Raw genomic sequence first — 18,630 nt, 5'->3', positions numbered from 1 at the left:
GGTTTGTTTTAAGCTCCTGCACTTCTAATGGACTAATATGAAGTATCTTAAGAAAACACTCAAACTGATTTATTTCTTTAATTAAACCTTTAATTAAAAAGTATATAGTCAAAACTTGAGGCCTGAGCCTGACCCATTCTCCATCATAACACAAATTAACAATGTTAAAATAATGCAAACAATACATATAAAACATCCACATCCTTTAAATCTGCATGTTTGCTTTTGAAACCCTTACAAAACCAACTTTATTTTTCTTCTTCTCACGGCATTCTCTTTTATCTTCCGAAATTTTATCATCCCTTGCTGTAGTTTCACATACACATTGTCTTTTAGTCAATATTTGTTTAAAACGTAAACAGTTCCAATCACCACAGGAAAACTCCTGTCTTTTGCTTAACTCCTCTTCAACCCCCAACCCCTATGTTACTCTGACTATATGATCTAATAAGGTAGCACAAGGACATTGTTTCCAGGTATTTTATTTTTATGAATATAATTTCCCATTTCTGAGTAGAAAATAACTGCACAGAGCATGGTCCCACTGTGCAGTTTACTATGTGAAGCTTCAGTTGTCTTGTAGGTAATATGGGAAATACTAAGGCTTTGAGAGACCACTTTAAAAAGTGCTCTCAGAGAAATCAGCATGATTTTTAGTTTCTTGATAATTAATGCTTTAAATAGCAAAAACATTATTTTGAGCAAAATAAGAACAAAACAAAGAACATTAAAACCCATACCTTTTAATTTTATCCTCTTGCTTATTTGCATGCTGTTTGAGCAGGATGTTCTCATCATGCAAACGAAGGAATCTGTCTTCCAACTCCTCGCGACTAACCCGTGATACAGCTTGTCGAGCTTTTACATTCTGTGTAGTTGATGGTTCTACCCAAACCAAGACCACTTTAAATTACCTTCATTATGTCCAACAGCATGTAATCCAAAATAGCTCATTTTGAAATATTAAATTCAAAAAAGATCGAAAGTTTTCAAGCAGTTTCATGTTTTACACTTGCATGAGTTTGTTGATTAATTTTTTTCAGTTTTGTAGCTATATTAACCACTTTTTTTCCCAACCTCCTACAGATAAAAAAAAGTGATTCAAATGACATAGCAAACTGGTTATCTACTACACGACAGAAGAGAAATAGTTTAGCAAATAACATGGTACTGTCAAATATACTATTTAAAAAATAAGATTACAATTATCAAAGGGATTCTTTCTTAGCTGTAAACACACCCTCTTGAAGCTCTAACAGATTAACTCATAATTCTGTAAATTCACTCAGGTGCAAGACTGAGCCCAGTGATTCCATTCTGATATCAACTTTGTACCGTGTCAGAATTGCACAATACTTTTGGTTCACGTTTTGTTAAGTAGGCCTGGTCTTATCCTCAATTCAGCAAAAAAGTCAAAAGTCTTTCTTTTTTTTTTTTTTTTTTTAAGGATGCAGTTTATAGCTCAATGAGATTTGCGGTTTTTAGCATCTTGCAGCAATGCCTCTTTTAAAGGAGGAACATGAACAGAGAATGGGTCATAGTGTCTTTTATCTTTCAGAATTTAACCCAGATTCTTAATGTTATTTGAACTTAATCTTGTGAGTGTGAATGTCAGAAACATTTTTAGAAAGAAACTAACGAAGCCACTGATCAAAGCCTGTAACTGTAATAAATAGCAGCTGGTACAAACCTTGTAATCCTCCAGTTCCAGCTAAACTTAGACCTACGTCTCTCACAGGCAGGTCTCCCGCAGTTTCGTCAGCTGGAGCAGACATTGCTTATCTGTGGATAGCAAAATTCAAATTAAATCTCTCTTCCATCTGTAACATAAATTGTTCACTAGAATGAACTATAATTACATTCTATATAATGAAGGAAAAAGTAATGACAGATTCACTGAAATGACACACTTGTACATTACTATAAATACTTCTACCTCATATATATGACTTGGGACAAGCTAAACTTTGAGGTTTAACATTATGCCAGTTTTTATCATAGCACAAAATATGTTTTCCTTCCTATATAATGGCTCCTTTTTTTTTCTTTTTTAAATGTGTGCAGATTAAGCTTTTTCAAGTTCTTAGTTTCACTGTCTTCAGCAATCTTTGGGCTAACTCCATATTTCTAAGTGCATGGGGGAGCTGTGGTTGGTTTTTTTTGTTTGTTGAATGGTTTTCTTTTGAGACAGGACAAAGTTTAAGGCATCATCTGGCAGACTAGTAATGCCATGTTCCACACTTTCAATAGCATAAGCAAAAGGGATTTGTGGGCAATGAAGACATCATTTCAGTCTTTCCAGCTTCTCTCGTGGTCTTCTTTCAATCATTGTCATATGCGAAATCGCTTTGTGATTTGTGCTAGAAACTCTCCCATGAACAATTCTCTCATAAATCAGAATACATGTCTTTCTTGAGGCAACAGAAAGTTTAGCTAGATGACAAAGTGAGATTAGAAAACTATTAGTGAATAGTACTTTTGTTTCAGTCTAATATACGAAAATATTTGGTAACAACTGCTGTTTCTTCTTTTTCAGTGCAGAAAATTGGCCATAAATTCAAATAAGTCTGAAGTAACATAAAAAAAAAAAGATATGAAGTCCTCACACAGTCTTTTTACCTAATGTTACACTCCCTCTTCAGATGAAATCTAAATCCTTGGTGAATGCAGAAACATCCAGGACCAGTATCAGAGGACAAAATTGCCACAGTAGACAATCTGTAGACATTCTGTGAAATCTCTTAATTCTATCACAACCAAAACTGCAGCTAAAGATATGATCTTCTTTTGCCAGTAAAATTTTCTAACAGAAATAAACCTCCTTATGACTTTGTCCAAAAGGAAAGAGAAGGATAAATGGAAATCGAGTTTTCAACAAAACTTTAACAGCACAAATTCTGCTACTCAAATTCATACACAGTTCTCTTCAAGTACTACCACTGTGAGAAAATAAAATTGCAAAAGTAGCCCTGGTAAGATCTTAGATTGCTGAGTCCAGCCCTATAAGCAGAGTCATATTATTATGTTCTTCATAAACATCTAAGTCCTTACAATACAAATTATGGAATCATTCAAAGCACTAATCAAGCCAATCTTGCTTTTGATTTTTTTGTTTTTTCACAATTAATATTTAGGATAAAGTATTATTTCTAGCTTTCACTCTTTAAAACAACCTGAATACACTTTTCATATGTGTGGACTAAATGTTTCCATGTCACCATTTTTGAAGTGTCTGACCTGATCTACATTTGCAGATTCACATTAATGTTATAGTTTTGATGCTATCAGTCACGGAAATGGCGAATACAGGCATACCTCGTTTTATTGCACTTGGCAGACTTTTTTTTTTTTTTTTTTTTTTTAAGAAATTGAAGGTTTGTGGCAACCCTGCGTCAAGCAAGTCTATTGGTGCCATTTTTCCAACAGCACGTGCTCACTTCGTGTCTCTGTGTCATATTTTGGTAATTCTCGCAATATTTCAACCTTTTTCATTATTATTATATCTGTTATGGTGATCTATAATCAGTGATCTTTAATGTTACTATTGTAATTGCTTTGGGGCGCCACAAACAGCACCCACATAAGACAGCGAACTTAATCGATAAATGTCGTGGGTGTTCTGACTGCTCCACCGACCGGCCATCCCCTGTCTCTCTCCCTCTCCTCGGGCTTCCCTGTTGCCCAAGACACAACGGTATAGAAATTAGGGCAATTAATAACCCTACAATGGCCTCTAAGTGTTCAAGGGAAAGGAAGAGTCGCACGTCTCTCACTTTAAATCAAAAGCTAGAAATGATGAAGCTTAGTGAGGAAGGCATGTCAAAAGCTGAGATGGGCCGAAAGCGAGGCCTCTTGCACCAAAGAGCCAGGTTGTGAATGCAAAGGAAAAGGTCTTGAGGGAAATTCAAAGTGCTACTCCAGGGAACACACGAATGATAAGAAAGCGAAACAGCCTTCTTGCTGATATGGAGAAAGTTTTAGTGGTCTGGATAGAAGATCAAACCAGCCACAACATTCCCTTAAGCCAAAGGGAATGTTAAGCCTCATCCAGAGCAAGGCCCTAACTATCTTCAAATCTATGAAGGCTGAGAGAGGTGAGGAAGCTGCAGAAGAAAAGTTGGAAGCTAGCAGAGGTTGGTTCACGGGATTTAAGGAAAGAAGACATCTCCATACCATAAAAGTGCAAGGTGAAGCAGCAAGTGCTGATGTAGAAGCTGCAGCAAGTTATCCAGAAGATCTAGCTAAGATAATTGATGAAGGTGGCTACACTAAACAACAGATGTTCAATGTAGACGAAACAGCCTTATATCGGAAGATGACACCATCTAGGACTTTCATAGCTAGAGAGAAGTCAATGCCTGGCTTCAAAGGACAGGCTGACAGCAAGAGAATTAGAATTGGCAGTGGAGCCTGAAGATGTGACTGAATTGCTGCAATCTCATGATAAAACTTTAACACATGGGGAGTGGCTTCTTATGGGTGAGCAAAGAAAGTGGTTTCCTGAGATGGAATCTACTCCTGGTGAAGATGCTGTGAACATTGTTGAAATGACAACAAAGAATTGAGAATATTACATAAACTTAGCTGACAAAGCAGTGGCAGGGTTTGAGAGGATTGACTCCAATTTTGAAAGAAGTTCTGTTGTGGGTAAAATGCTATCAAACAGCATCATGTGCTACAGAAAAATCCCTCGTGAAAGGAAGAGTCAATCGATGCAGCAAACTTCATTGCTATCTTATTTTAAGAAATTGCCACAGCCACCCCAACCTTCAGCAACCACCACCCTGATCAGCCAGCAGCCATCAACATCAAGGCAAGACCCTCCATCAGCAAAAAGATTAAAACTCGCTGAAGGCTCAGATGATGGTTAGCATTTTTTAGCAATAAAGTATTTTTTAATTAAGGTATGTACATTTTTTTTGACATAATGCTATTGCACACTTAATAGACTACAGTATAGTGTAAACATAACTTTTATATGCATTGGGAAACCAAAAAATTCATGGGACTCACTTCTTTATTACGATATTCACTTTATTGCGGTGGTCTAGAAACAAACCTGCAATATCTCCAAGGTATTACAGGTATGCCTGTAATACTTCTTGATGTTGAGGTCCATGCCCTGTGTCCATTTTAACTGATGAAATAATTTTACTGATAGTAACATATCAACTGGAATCCAGCTCCTCAGTGTTCTCAGCTCTTTTTGTTATTCATAGGAATCCCTCAAAACTTATAATTTGTTAAATTAGTGCTATCTGCAGTCATTGACTTTGATTATCTCTACGTACACTATCATGGTCATTATTATGTATCACTGTATCAGTATCACTACAGAAACTAAGATTAAAAGTGAAATAGAAACTTTTACCTATAGCTGATCAGTCCAAATTTGGTTCCTGATAGCAGCAAGGAGAAGATGGTACCATTATATGCCTTTCTCGGATGCAAGTGATTGTCCGGTTTTAGCAAGTAATAAATGACACGGGTTTTTTTAGCACTTTCAGAGAGGTCAAGAGCTAAGTAAATATTTTATCAGCATGACTGTTTCTTCAACATCAGTGGTCCACCAAAATCAAGATTCAGACATTCTAGCACAAAAACAGGCACAGGCAGACATCACTGTTTTCTGCTATTTGCCACCTGCCAAAGAATCTTTGCTACGGATGTCTGCCTGTTATTTTCCGTGCGAAAAAAGTCCATTCATTAAAAAAAAAAAACACGTTTGTCCCTCAAATAAGCAAAAAACCTTGCCAATAATAAACCATTACCAGCAGCAACAAAAACAGATATATTCAAGCTGAGAGCAAACAAGCATAGCAGTACTGTACATGAAAGTCAATTTTATTGGCAACATGGCATAACTAGTAAACAAGCAACACATACAAATCTCAGAGGGACAAAATAAAGCTGATATAAATCTGAAGTCCAGAAAACTTAGAGAAGTGAAATTTCAAAAGTAGGAGGAAGAGTTAGTTGTCCCATTTTCCCTACAAAGTGATGGAAATAAATAATTTAGCTTTATTTTCTGTCCTAGCAGGGAGAGGAGGAGTTTCTAACTGTCTTTACAAAAACAGTCAACGGTTCCAGCATTATTTCTAAAAGCATACAAGATTTCTCCACACAGTTCCAAATTATTTGTTTGGAAAGCACTTCCAAAGTGATTAAATCTGATAAAAGTATGCTGCAACACCACTACAAAAGTGCTTGTACTTAAGAATCCAGCATTTCCTAAAATACAAGCACTATAAAGCAAAAGAGATACATATTCTGCATCCACAACTGGACAGATATATGTCATGCAGAGCCTCAGCAACWTAAACTATTTTTTATTTCCAAAACAGATTATCCCAAAGCCACTTTAACACTTTTTAGTTCCTAAAAACTAATAACAACAAACTTTGTATACAAAGAGAGAAATTTTTTTCCATATCTCTGGGATTAACATATAAGGATTTCAGCTTTGGCACAAACAAACATTTTAGATATAGTGACTCGTTACAGAAAAAGTAACTATTTACAAGATTGTTGCTACTACCATCAGTATCTGCAAAATTAGTACAAAAAGCTGCATGCAAGTTTGCAGCAATACACAAAACCAGACAGAGCATGAATACTTAAAATTAAATATCAAAACTCATGCTTTAGGTCCCTATTCTTCTAAGACTCACAGAAGCGTACTTCTATGTTGATATCATTCCAATTTGGCAAAACTGAGGGGGGAAGACTTAAATTCCCCAAAGTTTTCAGCTAGTGGGGCTAGAAAGGATGTTTGCTGCTGAAATCTTAAAAATTAAGACACTTTCTTAACTGGCATGAATTTAGAACTTCTTGAGCTTTGGCCATGGCCAAGGTGATTCTTTTTTTTCCCCCCTTCACAAACTGACCCCGCCTCTCTGGTAAAGGGAAAAAAAAATAGACAGACCACCCACCTGTTTTAGCCTATCATGAAATACAAGTACTTCCACAGCCTACATTCTTCTTTATCAACTCCTTAAAAATAAATGTTTGCACTCTGCTGGGCTTGTCATCTAAAATATTCTCATTTATTACTTGTTAGGAAAAGATATATGTATTTATCATCTTTCAAACATCATCTGTTGTAGTGTTGTGAACTTTTTGTGGAGATGGGGAGAAATAAAGGGAAGCCAAAAAAGGCAGGGGGGAGGGGAGGAAGATATGGAAAATATTAGGAAGCCAGATCATCACATCCTGCCGTGGTCTGAGAGAAAAAGCATCTCCCAGACCYGTAAGTCCTACTGCAACAAGGAAAAATAAAAACAACTGTGGTTAGCTTTCAACGTATTTCACAAGTGCTTTCCAAATTTTGTTCAGCGCCATCAGGTCTGGCAATAACTTACAAGACTGGGGGGGGAGCTCAGGCAGGAAAGCTAATAATCGCTGCGTGAGGTAGAGGCCGCACCGCGGGGCTGCGCCCCCCGCACTTCCCGCCCGCGGGCGCAGGGACGCAGCTCCCGCTTCCCTCCCACAGCTGTTGTCCGCCCGCACCCGAGGCCGGAGCCGGGGAGGGCCACAGGGCTGCTCTTAGGGCGAGTAAACGCCTTTCTTTTTTTGTTGTTTTTCCTCCCCCTTCACAGCAGCCTCTCCACGCCTCGCCCCGGGCGCATCGCTGCCAGCGACGGGGCCCCGCGAGCCCAAACAACCGCCCGGGGGCGGCGCGGCGCGGGCGCCCGGCGCCGGCGAGCGGCGGCCTCTTCGCAGCAGTTTTGCTTCCCGCGCCGAGCGACGCCGCCGCCTCGGGACGGGCCACCACATCGCCCTGCGCGGCTCCAGCATCCCTCCGTCCCGCCGGCCCGTGCCGCGGAGGGAAAGAAGCTTCCCCCATACTCACAACTCCTCGCCAGCCCCTATGCCGCCTCTCAGCTTCTCCGTTAGCAACTGCTMCCGTTGCTACCCAAACACTTCCACTTCCGGGGAACCAGACCCCGCTGCCTGCTGGGAGTTGTAGTTCCGGTAGGGGGCACCGTCGCCGCGGCACGCCGCCCAGGACTACAAGGCGCCCTCGCCCCTTGCTTCCCGTTTCCGTGTCGCGGTGCGCGCCGGGAGTTGTAGTCGTCCTGGAAGCTGGGTGTCAGCCGGGCGCCGGCGGGAGCCGCTCGGAGCGGCTGAGGGAGGACGGTCCCGCCGCGTGCCGCTCGCGGGCGGCTGAGGCGGCGCCATGAAGAGGAGAGCAGGGGAGCGGGAGAAAGAAATGAAGGTACCTCCTCTTTGCTTCCTGCTCCCCTTCAGCCCCGAGGAGGGTTCCCGGGGCGAGCCCTGCGGCTGCGACGCACCGGGGCTCTGGCGACGCGGGGGCCGCCGGGGCTGCGGCGGTGCCGGAGGGGGAGCCCGGCGCGTGTGGTGGGGGGCTCCCCGAGGTCGCCGCGAGGTTTATTGTTAAAGGGAAGCAGCGCAAGGCACCGAGCTGCCTGCCTGCCTGCCCGCCCTCCTTCCCGCGGGCCGGGGCGGCCGCCGCTGGCGCGCGCGGGCCCTGAGGCTCTGCAGCCGGTGCCGGCAGGGCACGACGCAGCCTCGCGGCCCTTCCCCCGCCGGTGGCTTTAAAATCGCTCTGGTTAAGCGCCCCTCGTTTCTGAGACAGCCCCTCCCCGGTGCCTCGAGGGATTCTGAGGCCCGAACACGGGGTTGAAGAAGCCGGTGCCCCGGGGGCTCGTTTGAGGGGGGGCTGGGCGGTGATTAAAAGCTAACTTTTTGGTGCCAGGTTTTGCTCAGCTTTGTCGCTCTCGTTAGCTTGGGAATTTTAGGAGGAGGGGAATTTTAGGAGGTTTGCTACAGTCTCAACAGTAGCTGATAATAAACACGGGGTTTTACAGGCACTGGGCGTGGACGTTTTAATTTAAGAGGGAATTCTAGAGTGTTAGTTGAGAAAATCATAAAGGTAGATGCTCGGTTGTTGTTAATACAGTCTCAGTAAGATGGTAAGTTTCATAAGTGCACTTTTACTTTGCAATTCAAAAGTTCTCCTACTCTACACTAAGCCTAACCTAAATAGTTTAATTGTATTCGTTTTAACACTATTTTAACATTATTTTAAGTCTTCTAACATTACAATACATTTGGGTAGCAACAGAAACATTAACATTAAAAGCAAGCTTTTAAATGTTTTTTCTTGATAACATGCTTATATTAAAGACGTAATTAGACTGTACGTAAGCAAACTTAGCATTGCTGAATGTTTTGCTGTTTCAGGTACCTTTTAGAGGGCTTGTTTGCACCACAGTGTATGATACTTGATTGCTACTATGTGTTTAATTCTACTCTGAGGCCAATTTGATGGCTGTTATACCTCTGCTGATTTTGTTTACCAAATACAGGTGCAGAGAATTAGTAGGTTACTTGTTTGGAAGTATAATGCTCACTTCAGTGAAACTGATGAAAGGAAGAGTAATTACACTATAAATTTAGGAAGAAGTTTTATAAGGTGATAATCTGGTTCGCTGTCTCTTTCATGTACAGAATGCAGTTTTTGGTGTTGATATTAATTTGCTATTTAACATTTCAAATTATTTTACTACAGGGATAGGCAAATGGTCTGACTTAACAGTTTAATGTAAATATTTTAATAGAAAAATATTTTTAAACAACTCTTTAAGGCCAACCTGGTCACTTCCTAATTTATCTTTCTGCTATCCCTCCTTCATAAAGGACAGTGACTTCAGTGTTTCATTTGTGTTCTGCTCTTTCTATACATGCGAACGCACACACAGATGTAAACTGTCCCATCCAATCCAATGTAACTACACTGCAGGAAAAAAAGCATGCTTTTGATCAGTCTGTACACTCATGATACCCATCCAAGAGCTGGATTTAGCTTATGTCTTGCAATATGTCTAACCATATTTGGGAATTGTTTGCTTTAGAATAATTGCTATTGAGAAGATAGTTATTCAAGGGTACAGTGTGAGGGAATAAGTGTGAAAGTTTGAGCAACACTGGCAAAAATTGTAGAGGGGCAAGGCACTTGAAGATGTATCGGAAAAGCAACATAAAACAAAAACACAAGGAAGCTAGTGTGGAACATGACTGCCTTAGACATATCTAGATGTCATAGATGCATGTGCAGAGAAGCATAAAAATGAAGAAGAGATCCTTACAGAAAATTTAAAGGAGTGAATAGTCAATAGGATGCCTTAGAAGTTGGATATTATTTCTAGAAGTTTTGAGTATACTGAAAGTGAAACAAAAGGAGCCAATAAGAGTGTGTTAAAGGACACTGCAAGAGAAGTCAGCAATGGGAAGAAGAGGGGGCTATACAAAAAGAAACATATGCTTTCTTTTCAGAGAAGCATCCTCATGTTATGGTTGCACACATTTATTATATTTTATACAAATAATTACAAATTTAATTTTTGGATTYCTGGCAAAAAAAAAAAGTTCACCCTTCAGTCCCTGAGTTTAAGCATTATTTATTTATGTTGCTCACTGAAGAAATGCTTAAGGCAAAGGAAGTGCATATTTATTGTAGTAGTTCTGCCAAGACTTCCACTTAGGTCCTAGGCAAAATTTTTCATAATAAACCAAATATTAGTGCGGTTAACCTCACCTCTTCTGGAGAGTAGGATTTATGGGGCCTATAAATGAGAGGGAAGTAGTTGGATAGAGAAGCTGGTTTGGATTATACATCTCCTGGCAATGTCTCTATTCTGGAAAATGAAATCCTGAATAAAAGTTTGYGTTTTGCCAGATTTGTTTACAGTTAAGTGTTATCTACCAGAGGCCTGATGATTGGCTTTTGCTTTGTAATTAAACAGTGTATTTTGTATATATGAAAAGCTGTCCATTCACAGCTAGTTTGTCAAGTTAGGTATGACAGCAACTAGCCTTGTGAAATACAGAGATCATTAATTATACATTAAAATCCAAATGGTCACAGCTGGGTCAGTTCCTGGCCTACACTGTGGTACAGTTTCTACAAGTGTTGCTGCACTAACATCTCTCTGAGGGTAAACCCAGCTATTAAGATTTTTTTTCATCAGTTGTCTCAGGTCTAAATGCCTGAGTAATTCTGTGTGAATGCAAAACTGGCTTCACAACAGAAGTCTACAGCTGAAGCTTGGTGAAAGTTGAGTGTTGGTCTATTGTAGCATAATTGCTTTCTCTTTCTCCCTCTCTCTCAGTGAAATCACCATGTATATAACAAGTTTTGCTTTATGCTGTTATAAGAGAACATTTCTGTTCCACGGATGCTTGGTAGGATTTCTCTAGAGTGCAGTGCTGTCATGCAGCAACTTCCACATTGCTACATTGTTTTGAGTACAATTGAGCATCCGGCAGTTTGTGCTAGTAGATGGTGTTCCAAGCCCAAGAAGAGAAGGAGGAAACAAAATCATTCCTGGAAAGAGGATCTGAAAAAAGTTGGGGAACCATATCCATAAAATAATCATTCATCTGTCTTAAATGCCATTTTGGGGATGCTAGTGTCCTGTGGAATATTACCCAGAGTTTTAAGTGGACAGCAGAACATAATTATTCTAAGTTTTTAAAGACATCTTTAAAGATGTTGCATGCCGGTGGCTTCTGTCTTCCCCATAGCAAATACTATTTCTGTGCATGATCTTAACATAAAAACAGAGCTATTAGACTAGATGTTGTTGATTAGCAGGAGAGACATTTTAACTAAACAGTCCACCTCTGTGAGTGGGGTGTGCATGTATATTTACATGTATGTRTGTGTGTATATATATATATCTTAGAATTCAAATTTAATAAGTCCACCTTGTAGTTATTTTGATTTATTTTTCTTGTTTATACTGTTGGCCAGAGTTTTGGTCAGTTCACAATAAACTTATTTTTACTGGGTGAAGAAAAGGTACCCCATAAAATAAAAGGAAACATAAATGTTGTCTTTTGTAAGTTCACTTAGAACGTTTTCTCTTCTTAAACTTGGGAAATATCTGTTTTGCTTTTAGAATGCTTATTATCCTGATTAATATTCACAGTTTAGTTATAAAAGTTCATGTGTAGCATATGACTGTTCTCAAGGCTTGCTTCATTTGGTCAAAAAAATTTTAAAGTAACTTTCAATGCAAACCAAATTTCAAAGTTCCATTAACTCCATCTATATGCTTCCTCTTGGTACTGTTTGCACATTAAGATCTTATGTCATTGCCATGTGAAAGACAGGATGCTCAGCTAGTTTGGAATATTACTTTTTTACTTGAAAAAGATTACATTGATGGTTTTTTGGAACATACCACTAAGCCCAGTTCAAAATTACCTTTTGTAGCTATTTATGCTAATTCACATTACAGTGAAATGAGAACCAACAACACTGAATTTATTCCACAGACATTACTGTTATATTTGTACAGCTCCCAGCACAGCTGGGACCCCATTCCAATAAAGATATTGCTATACGAATAATAAATAAATCAATATGCACATATCTGTATATTCACAAGGGGCTTTATAAAGGTATTCATGTGCAATTTCACATTTGTGAGACATGTTAGAAAAAGTGGCAAGGAAATATAAAGCTTTAAACAACAGAAAGCTTTGTATAAATTTTATTTACAGGGAGGAAAAGGGAATACACAGTGGTCTGGTTGAGACTGTGAATTTCTGACTTTTAACTGGTGAAAAGTATTTCCTGCATCATCCTTGTCTTTGCTGCCTGGAAAATACTAGATAGTTAAAATTAATTAAATAATTTAAAATAGGTTGCTTCAACCTATTAATTCTCATAGGGGAAAAATAGACAAGTATTCTCAGAACATGTAAGAGCARGGGAATAATTTTAGGATTAATGCTGAAAAATAGTCACCCATGCCATGCAATTACATGAATCAACTTTAATATTGTCTTGTTATAGTTTGTTCAATTATTCAATTATTATATTAATTTCTTGTTTTCTGTTATTCTGCCTTTTCTCTTAAGATGAGAAGACATAGTAACTTTTCTAATTGAAAGATTAAATGGATTCTTTTAGAAGTTATATTTAAGAAAATTAAAGTTAATGTAACAGCTGAGATGCAGTTAAATAAGCTTGTTGTCATGTTATATTTCTGCTTAGGTAAATGGTGTGCAGGTTTTAGCAGAATCAGCAGCCAATATGCCAGTAGTGATTTTTGTGGTAATCACATTATTGGCCCTTAACACTATTAATGAGACAATAATTAAGAAATATTGTTGATAGTCACATAACACGTGATTTGTATATTGGAAATGGTCAGGTAGAAGCCTTGCATATGCAGAATAAAATGCAAGAATGAATGAGTGGCAAATGTTCCTTGCTTTTAAATTCATCACATCCCTGCTGCTTAAATTGCCTCAGCTGCTAATGCTGGAACCATTACAGTAATGGACTCGGCAAATGAAGGAGAACCAAGACATACACACTATTACTGGAGGGGTAATTTTCTTTTCATCTGTAATAGCAGCAGTGCCTAGTATTGATCAGACCATCAAGATACTAATCCTCTGTAAAATTACTTGTTATAACTGAAAATGTGTTAATTCAAATCAGTCTGTGTCCTGACTTTCTACTTACTATTGAATACAGACTATTAGATGGTTTATTTTTTGTGATTTAAAGCCTTTATATTGATAATAGTTAGAGCTTCCTCTGCAAGAGTGAGTGCTTAATCTTAGCTATGGCCCAGGGTTGTCTTTTTGTTTTAAATAGAACATCACCCACTTAATTAAGAAGTGAGTGTCTGTCTTGCCGATCTGAATTATATTGGTACTTTAGGCTTCCCAGATTTATTAAACATGTTGTTTTACATTCAGTCTCTTGTTTTTGCTGTAAATAAGAACAGATCTATGCTTCACATATTAGAAGCTTTTATGATCTCGGAGCTAAGGGTGGCATGGATCTTTTCTCAAAACTCTARTTCATGTCTTGGTGATTGTGGCCTGTAAGGCTATTGTGTATGAGAGTAATGCAAAAGAGGTAAAATGCCAAGGGTCGAAGGGTTTTCAGTTTACTTTGATCCAAATGCTCCACCAAATGAAACAATGGACTGGGAGCAGAGTGAAGTAGATCTTATTTTTAGGTCTGCCATATCCAAATTTGCAGTGTTGGGCTTTTTTTTTTTCTTTTTTTCTTCTGCCTCTTCTGTTCTTTGATAGTCTATGTGTTAAGATTGTAAGCTCGTGTCTGTTATTTGTATAGCCTGTAACTAACTGGAGTTTTGATTTTTGGCTCAGTTGTATGCCACAAGTATAATAGTTGTTACAGGTGCAAAAATACCTCATAGGGCATGGCTGTATGAAATTGTTCCGTTAACCCTGACCTTTCATTAGACTTACTAATTTGGGCTGCTACCACATCACAGCCATTGGTATCATGTACTATCTTGCCAGCTTGTGGGAGTTCATGGTAATTGTTCTAGAAGTGGGACAAGATGCAGAACTGTGGTGTGGGGTGGGTTTTTTCTGTTTGTTTTCTTTATTTTAAGAAACTGATGGTATTCCATGCATCTTAGGAATTTTTTTTCATTGTAGTATCAAATGGATTTTTTACTTGGTAAGACCAAAAGCATGTTTATTTCCTAATTGCCCCTCTCCTTTCTATTTTTTCCTCGGTTTAACTGATCCAACTTACATCACTTTGAAAGAATTTGCATTTCCTAAAAAGTACTGGGGTACCTTTTGGGGTATTCCTTCTCCCCCAAAGATGTAAACCCTTATTTGCAAGTGTGTATACACACTGGTGACCTCTGTTTGCTGGCAAACAAAAATATGCCAGGTGGGCCTTATTGGATGTTTAAAATCCTATCCAAAGAAAAGTTTGGGGATTCCATAAGAGAGAGACTCTCCATTCTGAACAATAATTGTGCTTTTTGGATGTGGGGAGAAACAAGTCCAACTTTCTAACAGTATGTATAAAAATGTGGAAGAAGTTTCCTGTTACCTGCCTGGAAACACTTGGGTAGTTGGTCATATTAAATGTAAATCAGGGCCATTCTTGAGCTCTCCAGAACCTCTCCTTAGGTCCCCATTAGGAAAAGTATGAATGGTAATGCAATGGAGGAACAGTCTTCTGACAAAGCAAAACACTTCTCAAGGTCCATGGTCTTCATGGATGRTTTTTGGGGAAGGSCAGACATAATGCCTCAAAGATGAGACTCCTTTTGGTAACTGTGATGATTTTGGTTGCTTGTCTGTCTCAGAATACTAAAATTTTTATCCCTCTCATAAAGAGTGTGAACTGACTGTCTGTTACTTGTTTAATTCTAATTTCACTATTGAACAGTCCCTTACACTTTAATTTTCAAGAGAGCAGAGCAGAGATGTTTCACTGAAAGTTTCTTGTGTGATGGCATGGTGATTAGGAGGAGTTCACTTATCCAGCTGAAAACTAACCTGCCAAATGTACAAGTTGAGCATAAAAGTAGTTCTCTGTTGTCTTAGTGAGTTTCCAGCTACACTGTGGTTAAATGTATCATGCCAGTATGTTCTTAAACAATGACACTGGCTCAAAGAAAGCGATAATRTATTTGAGTTCTCCAAAAGTGCTATTGTTTATACAAGTGTGTTTTAAAACTCTGATGTTAATGTTTGTGGATATAGTTGAAAAGGAACAGAGTCCTAACGGTCATTACGTGCCTCCTGCTTCTTTATAGAAGTAATATTTTAGATATGCATGCAATAATGGATAATATCTAAAAACATAATGATTGTTGTTTACATTTATTTTCAAATATTTTATAGTTGTGACATTCAGAAAAATTAAATTTACCAAAAAATTCCAGAGAAAACACATTGGAGAAATCTTTCCTGTTTTCTGTAGAAAAGAGAACTTCATGTGGATTGATTTGTTTTGTTTTGGTTTGTTTTTTTTTCCCCCCCTCCAGTTTTGAGTGAACTTCTTTCTGAAGAGAAATCTTCATTTAATTTGGGTGAAAATTAATTTTGGAAGTTTTTAGTATGCAATTCAATTTCAGAAAGCTAGATAGTCTTAGATGCAGCTCACCAAGCCCCTCTTATTTCCTGATTCTGAAGCTTAGCAATTTCAGAAGGAGGTCAGCATTCTTGAAATGTGTCCCTGCTGGAGATGCAGTATGTGGACCTACTGTCACTTTTATAGATTTGGAAAACATTTAATAAATAATTATTATACTTTCCTTTTACACGGTGCACAGTTTCATCTGACCAGTTTAGTAAAAGCAGGACAGGGCAAATGGTGAATGCATAAGCATGCTTCTGTTCCCAGTGGAACTGGTTATCAAACTTTCACTGGCTTCAGCTGAAGCAGGATTGGGCGCTCATGTTTTTAATAATTCATCCATATCCTAAATTATTTAATTAACCTTTAATGACCTAGAGCATTCAAAATATCAAATGATCCTCTTCTCTTCAGTTGAGACTGAAAGGCATTATAGTGTATTATTGTGTTCTATTAGGTTCATTAGTGAAGTGCAAAACATGGTTATGTATATTTATTACCATTTAGAATATGGTGCAGATTAAATGGATCCTTGAATCCTTCTGGACAGAGAATGATAGTACTGTAATTTCAAAACATTTCTTTTTGAAGTTACAGGGGTCTTACTACAGGAAGAAACTCTGCTCCACTTTATTTAGACTAAACCCTTTTTATTTATTTTATTTTGTTTTTGCTTTGGTACACCTGCTACACCACTTTCTAAAAAGAATCGCATCTTTATCTCCTAGAATTTGTTCTGTTTCATTTTGCCCTTTTATCTGCTGCTCATCCCACCACTTTTATTTAAGACTGTGAAGTTACTTTAGTGTAACTGCTGTTGTCACCTTTGCCCTTAGCTAATCAAATAGTTTACCTTGAGGGAAGCATTTATCTCCCACTTTCATTATTATTATTTTCGTAGCTGTAAAGATATATATTTTATGTCTGCAGAAGGCTGTAACAGTGAAACGAGGTATTGATCTGCTGTATTTGGCAATTTCTTTCCACCTTGCCATCGATATCATGTCAGCCTCTGTCTGTACTGTGGTTGACCTCACAAATAGCTCTTTATGTTCCCATTGGATTCAAATGATATACTATGCTCAAACCTAAATCAATGAATGATTATAAAGTTTTTAGTATTATTTCATAACCCCCAGGCAACTTGTACTTCATGCACTGAATGCTTGAAAAGGTACCTAATTAAAGTATGTTGTGGGTTCTGTTCTGAAGTTTAAAATTGTGTTGAAATCAAACATCCCATAATATTAAATTCAGGGTCTGATTTGCATATTTTTCAGATACTAAAATTACTGAAACTTCTGCCTGTAATTTACCACAGAGTCTCCAGTTTATGGTGGCGAAAGATTTTACTAAGAGCAAAATCGCCCGTTTCTGGTGTGCTGTGTTTTGAGTGGAAAAATGTCTGGATCTTGCTAATGCAACTGGATCTTGCTAATGAAAGCTCATGAATGGTACACTGTACTTGTTTTGAGGGAAAAAATGGAAGTAGAGATAAGATTTTCATCTCCTGAAAATGAACAGTAAGTTTAAGTAACTCTGGGATTTAAAAACCTTCTGTCTGCTATTACTGCTCTGTAGAATGATACACCTTGTGTTTACTTCTTTCAGTGTAACTGGTAAAATTTGTGTAAAATATACATTTATATATTATTCATTTTTTAACTGTGAACGGATAGGTGGGATTTTCAGAAGTATTTAAAGAATTTAAAAGCCTGATCCTATTGGTGTTAAATGTGCACTCAAGTCAGGCGGGGAGCTTTTAAAAATCTGACTTGTTTCAAAGTGRTAGGCCTCTTGAAATGTGCATTTGTATATCAAAAGGACTGACTGAAGATTGTACACAAATATTTATGCAAATTAATTAAAGAGAAGTTTTTACATTTGGAAACAACTTAATTTGTACATTGGCAGCGTTCTCTCCTGATTTATTCCTACAAAGCAATGTAAGTGATGTCATTGCAGCGGTTAATGAAAAGCAGTAGTGATGCTCTTGTGCTCAAAGGAAATACTTCACTGTCTGGTATCTAAATCATGTGGTGGCAAACAACTGCAGATGGTAAAATACTGAACAGTGCTCTATGGTGCATGTGTGTGTACCTAATCAGACTGAAAACATAACAAAACGTTTAATCCAAAGAAGCTCTGTAGGAGAAAGTTATTCTTGGTCTTTGTCACAAACAGTGATGAATATAAGCAACAGTGAAATGACCATCTTTCTGGGTTGAGAAACTCATTTAGAATCATAATTTAGTTAGAAATTTTCCAATACATTTTTTTATTTAAAGAAAATACTCATTTGTCAAAAGTAACACTTTCACAAGGCATTTAGGAAGAAAAACTGCAGAAAAGTGTTTCCAATGAGATGGATTCAGAATCTAGTATTTCAGTTGTGTATTCTGAGACTTTGTAAGTGATGTATTTTAATACGTAACATAAAAACACTGGAAATTATATCAAAGCTATGATCAGTCTGAAACTGTTTTTGTAAGCCTGGAGTTTTTCTTAAGTGAGGGGAAAAATCTTCTTGTTGTATTTCAGTTATTATGAAATTTAAAATATGCAGTTCTATCTTCTATTCAGATAGGAGCTTGTGTTCATTATTTCAGATTTTAGGAACACTTGCTGAATATAATGGATCAAGTGTCCATCAACATAAATAGTTATGGGGGGGTCTTTACTGGCCTGATAGCAGGTAAGATCAAAAGACATTTCCACTCCCC

The 18,630-nt window shown here is 38.1% G+C and overlaps 2 protein-coding genes across 27 annotated transcripts in view; one reads left to right on the top strand and one right to left on the bottom strand.

The window, feature by feature from the left end:
• Positions 1 to 7,919, bottom strand: part of RPGRIP1L (RPGRIP1 like) — an 88,644-nt gene extending 80,725 nt beyond the window's left edge. For 16 of the 17 annotated variants that reach the window (XM_026068765.1, XM_026068766.1, XM_026068767.1 and 13 more), the window contains exons 1-3: positions 7,853 to 7,919; positions 1,691 to 1,782; positions 741 to 885 (exon numbers count right to left, since the gene is read on the bottom strand). In XM_026068765.1, the coding sequence (XP_025924550.1) occupies positions 741 to 885; positions 1,691 to 1,775 (230 nt within the window). In that variant the 5' untranslated portion in view covers positions 1,776 to 1,782; positions 7,853 to 7,919. Of the gene's footprint in view, positions 1 to 740; positions 886 to 1,690; positions 1,783 to 7,852 lie in introns of those variants that run through there. The other variant, XM_026068772.1, reaches the window with a different exon arrangement.
• A 179-nt stretch (positions 7,920 to 8,098) lies between these two features.
• Positions 8,099 to 18,630, top strand: part of FTO (FTO, alpha-ketoglutarate dependent dioxygenase) — a 270,893-nt gene continuing 260,361 nt past the window's right edge. For 8 of the 10 annotated variants that reach the window (XM_026068864.1, XM_026068857.1, XM_026068860.1 and 5 more), the window contains exon 1: positions 8,099 to 8,218. In XM_026068864.1, coding sequence (XP_025924649.1) covers positions 8,180 to 8,218 — 39 coding nt within the window. In that variant the 5' untranslated portion in view covers positions 8,099 to 8,179. The remainder of the gene's footprint in view (positions 8,219 to 18,630) is intronic. The other 2 variants (XM_026068859.1, XM_026068858.1) reach the window with 1 other exon arrangement.

Source organism: Apteryx rowi, unplaced genomic scaffold (genome assembly GCF_003343035.1).
Source record: "Apteryx rowi isolate R43461 unplaced genomic scaffold, aptRow1 scaffold_28, whole genome shotgun sequence".
Taxonomy (NCBI): Eukaryota; Metazoa; Chordata; class Aves; order Apterygiformes; family Apterygidae; genus Apteryx; species Apteryx rowi.
The sequence above is the reverse complement of the archived record's forward strand: the minus strand, read 5'-3'. Positions and strand labels throughout refer to the sequence as shown.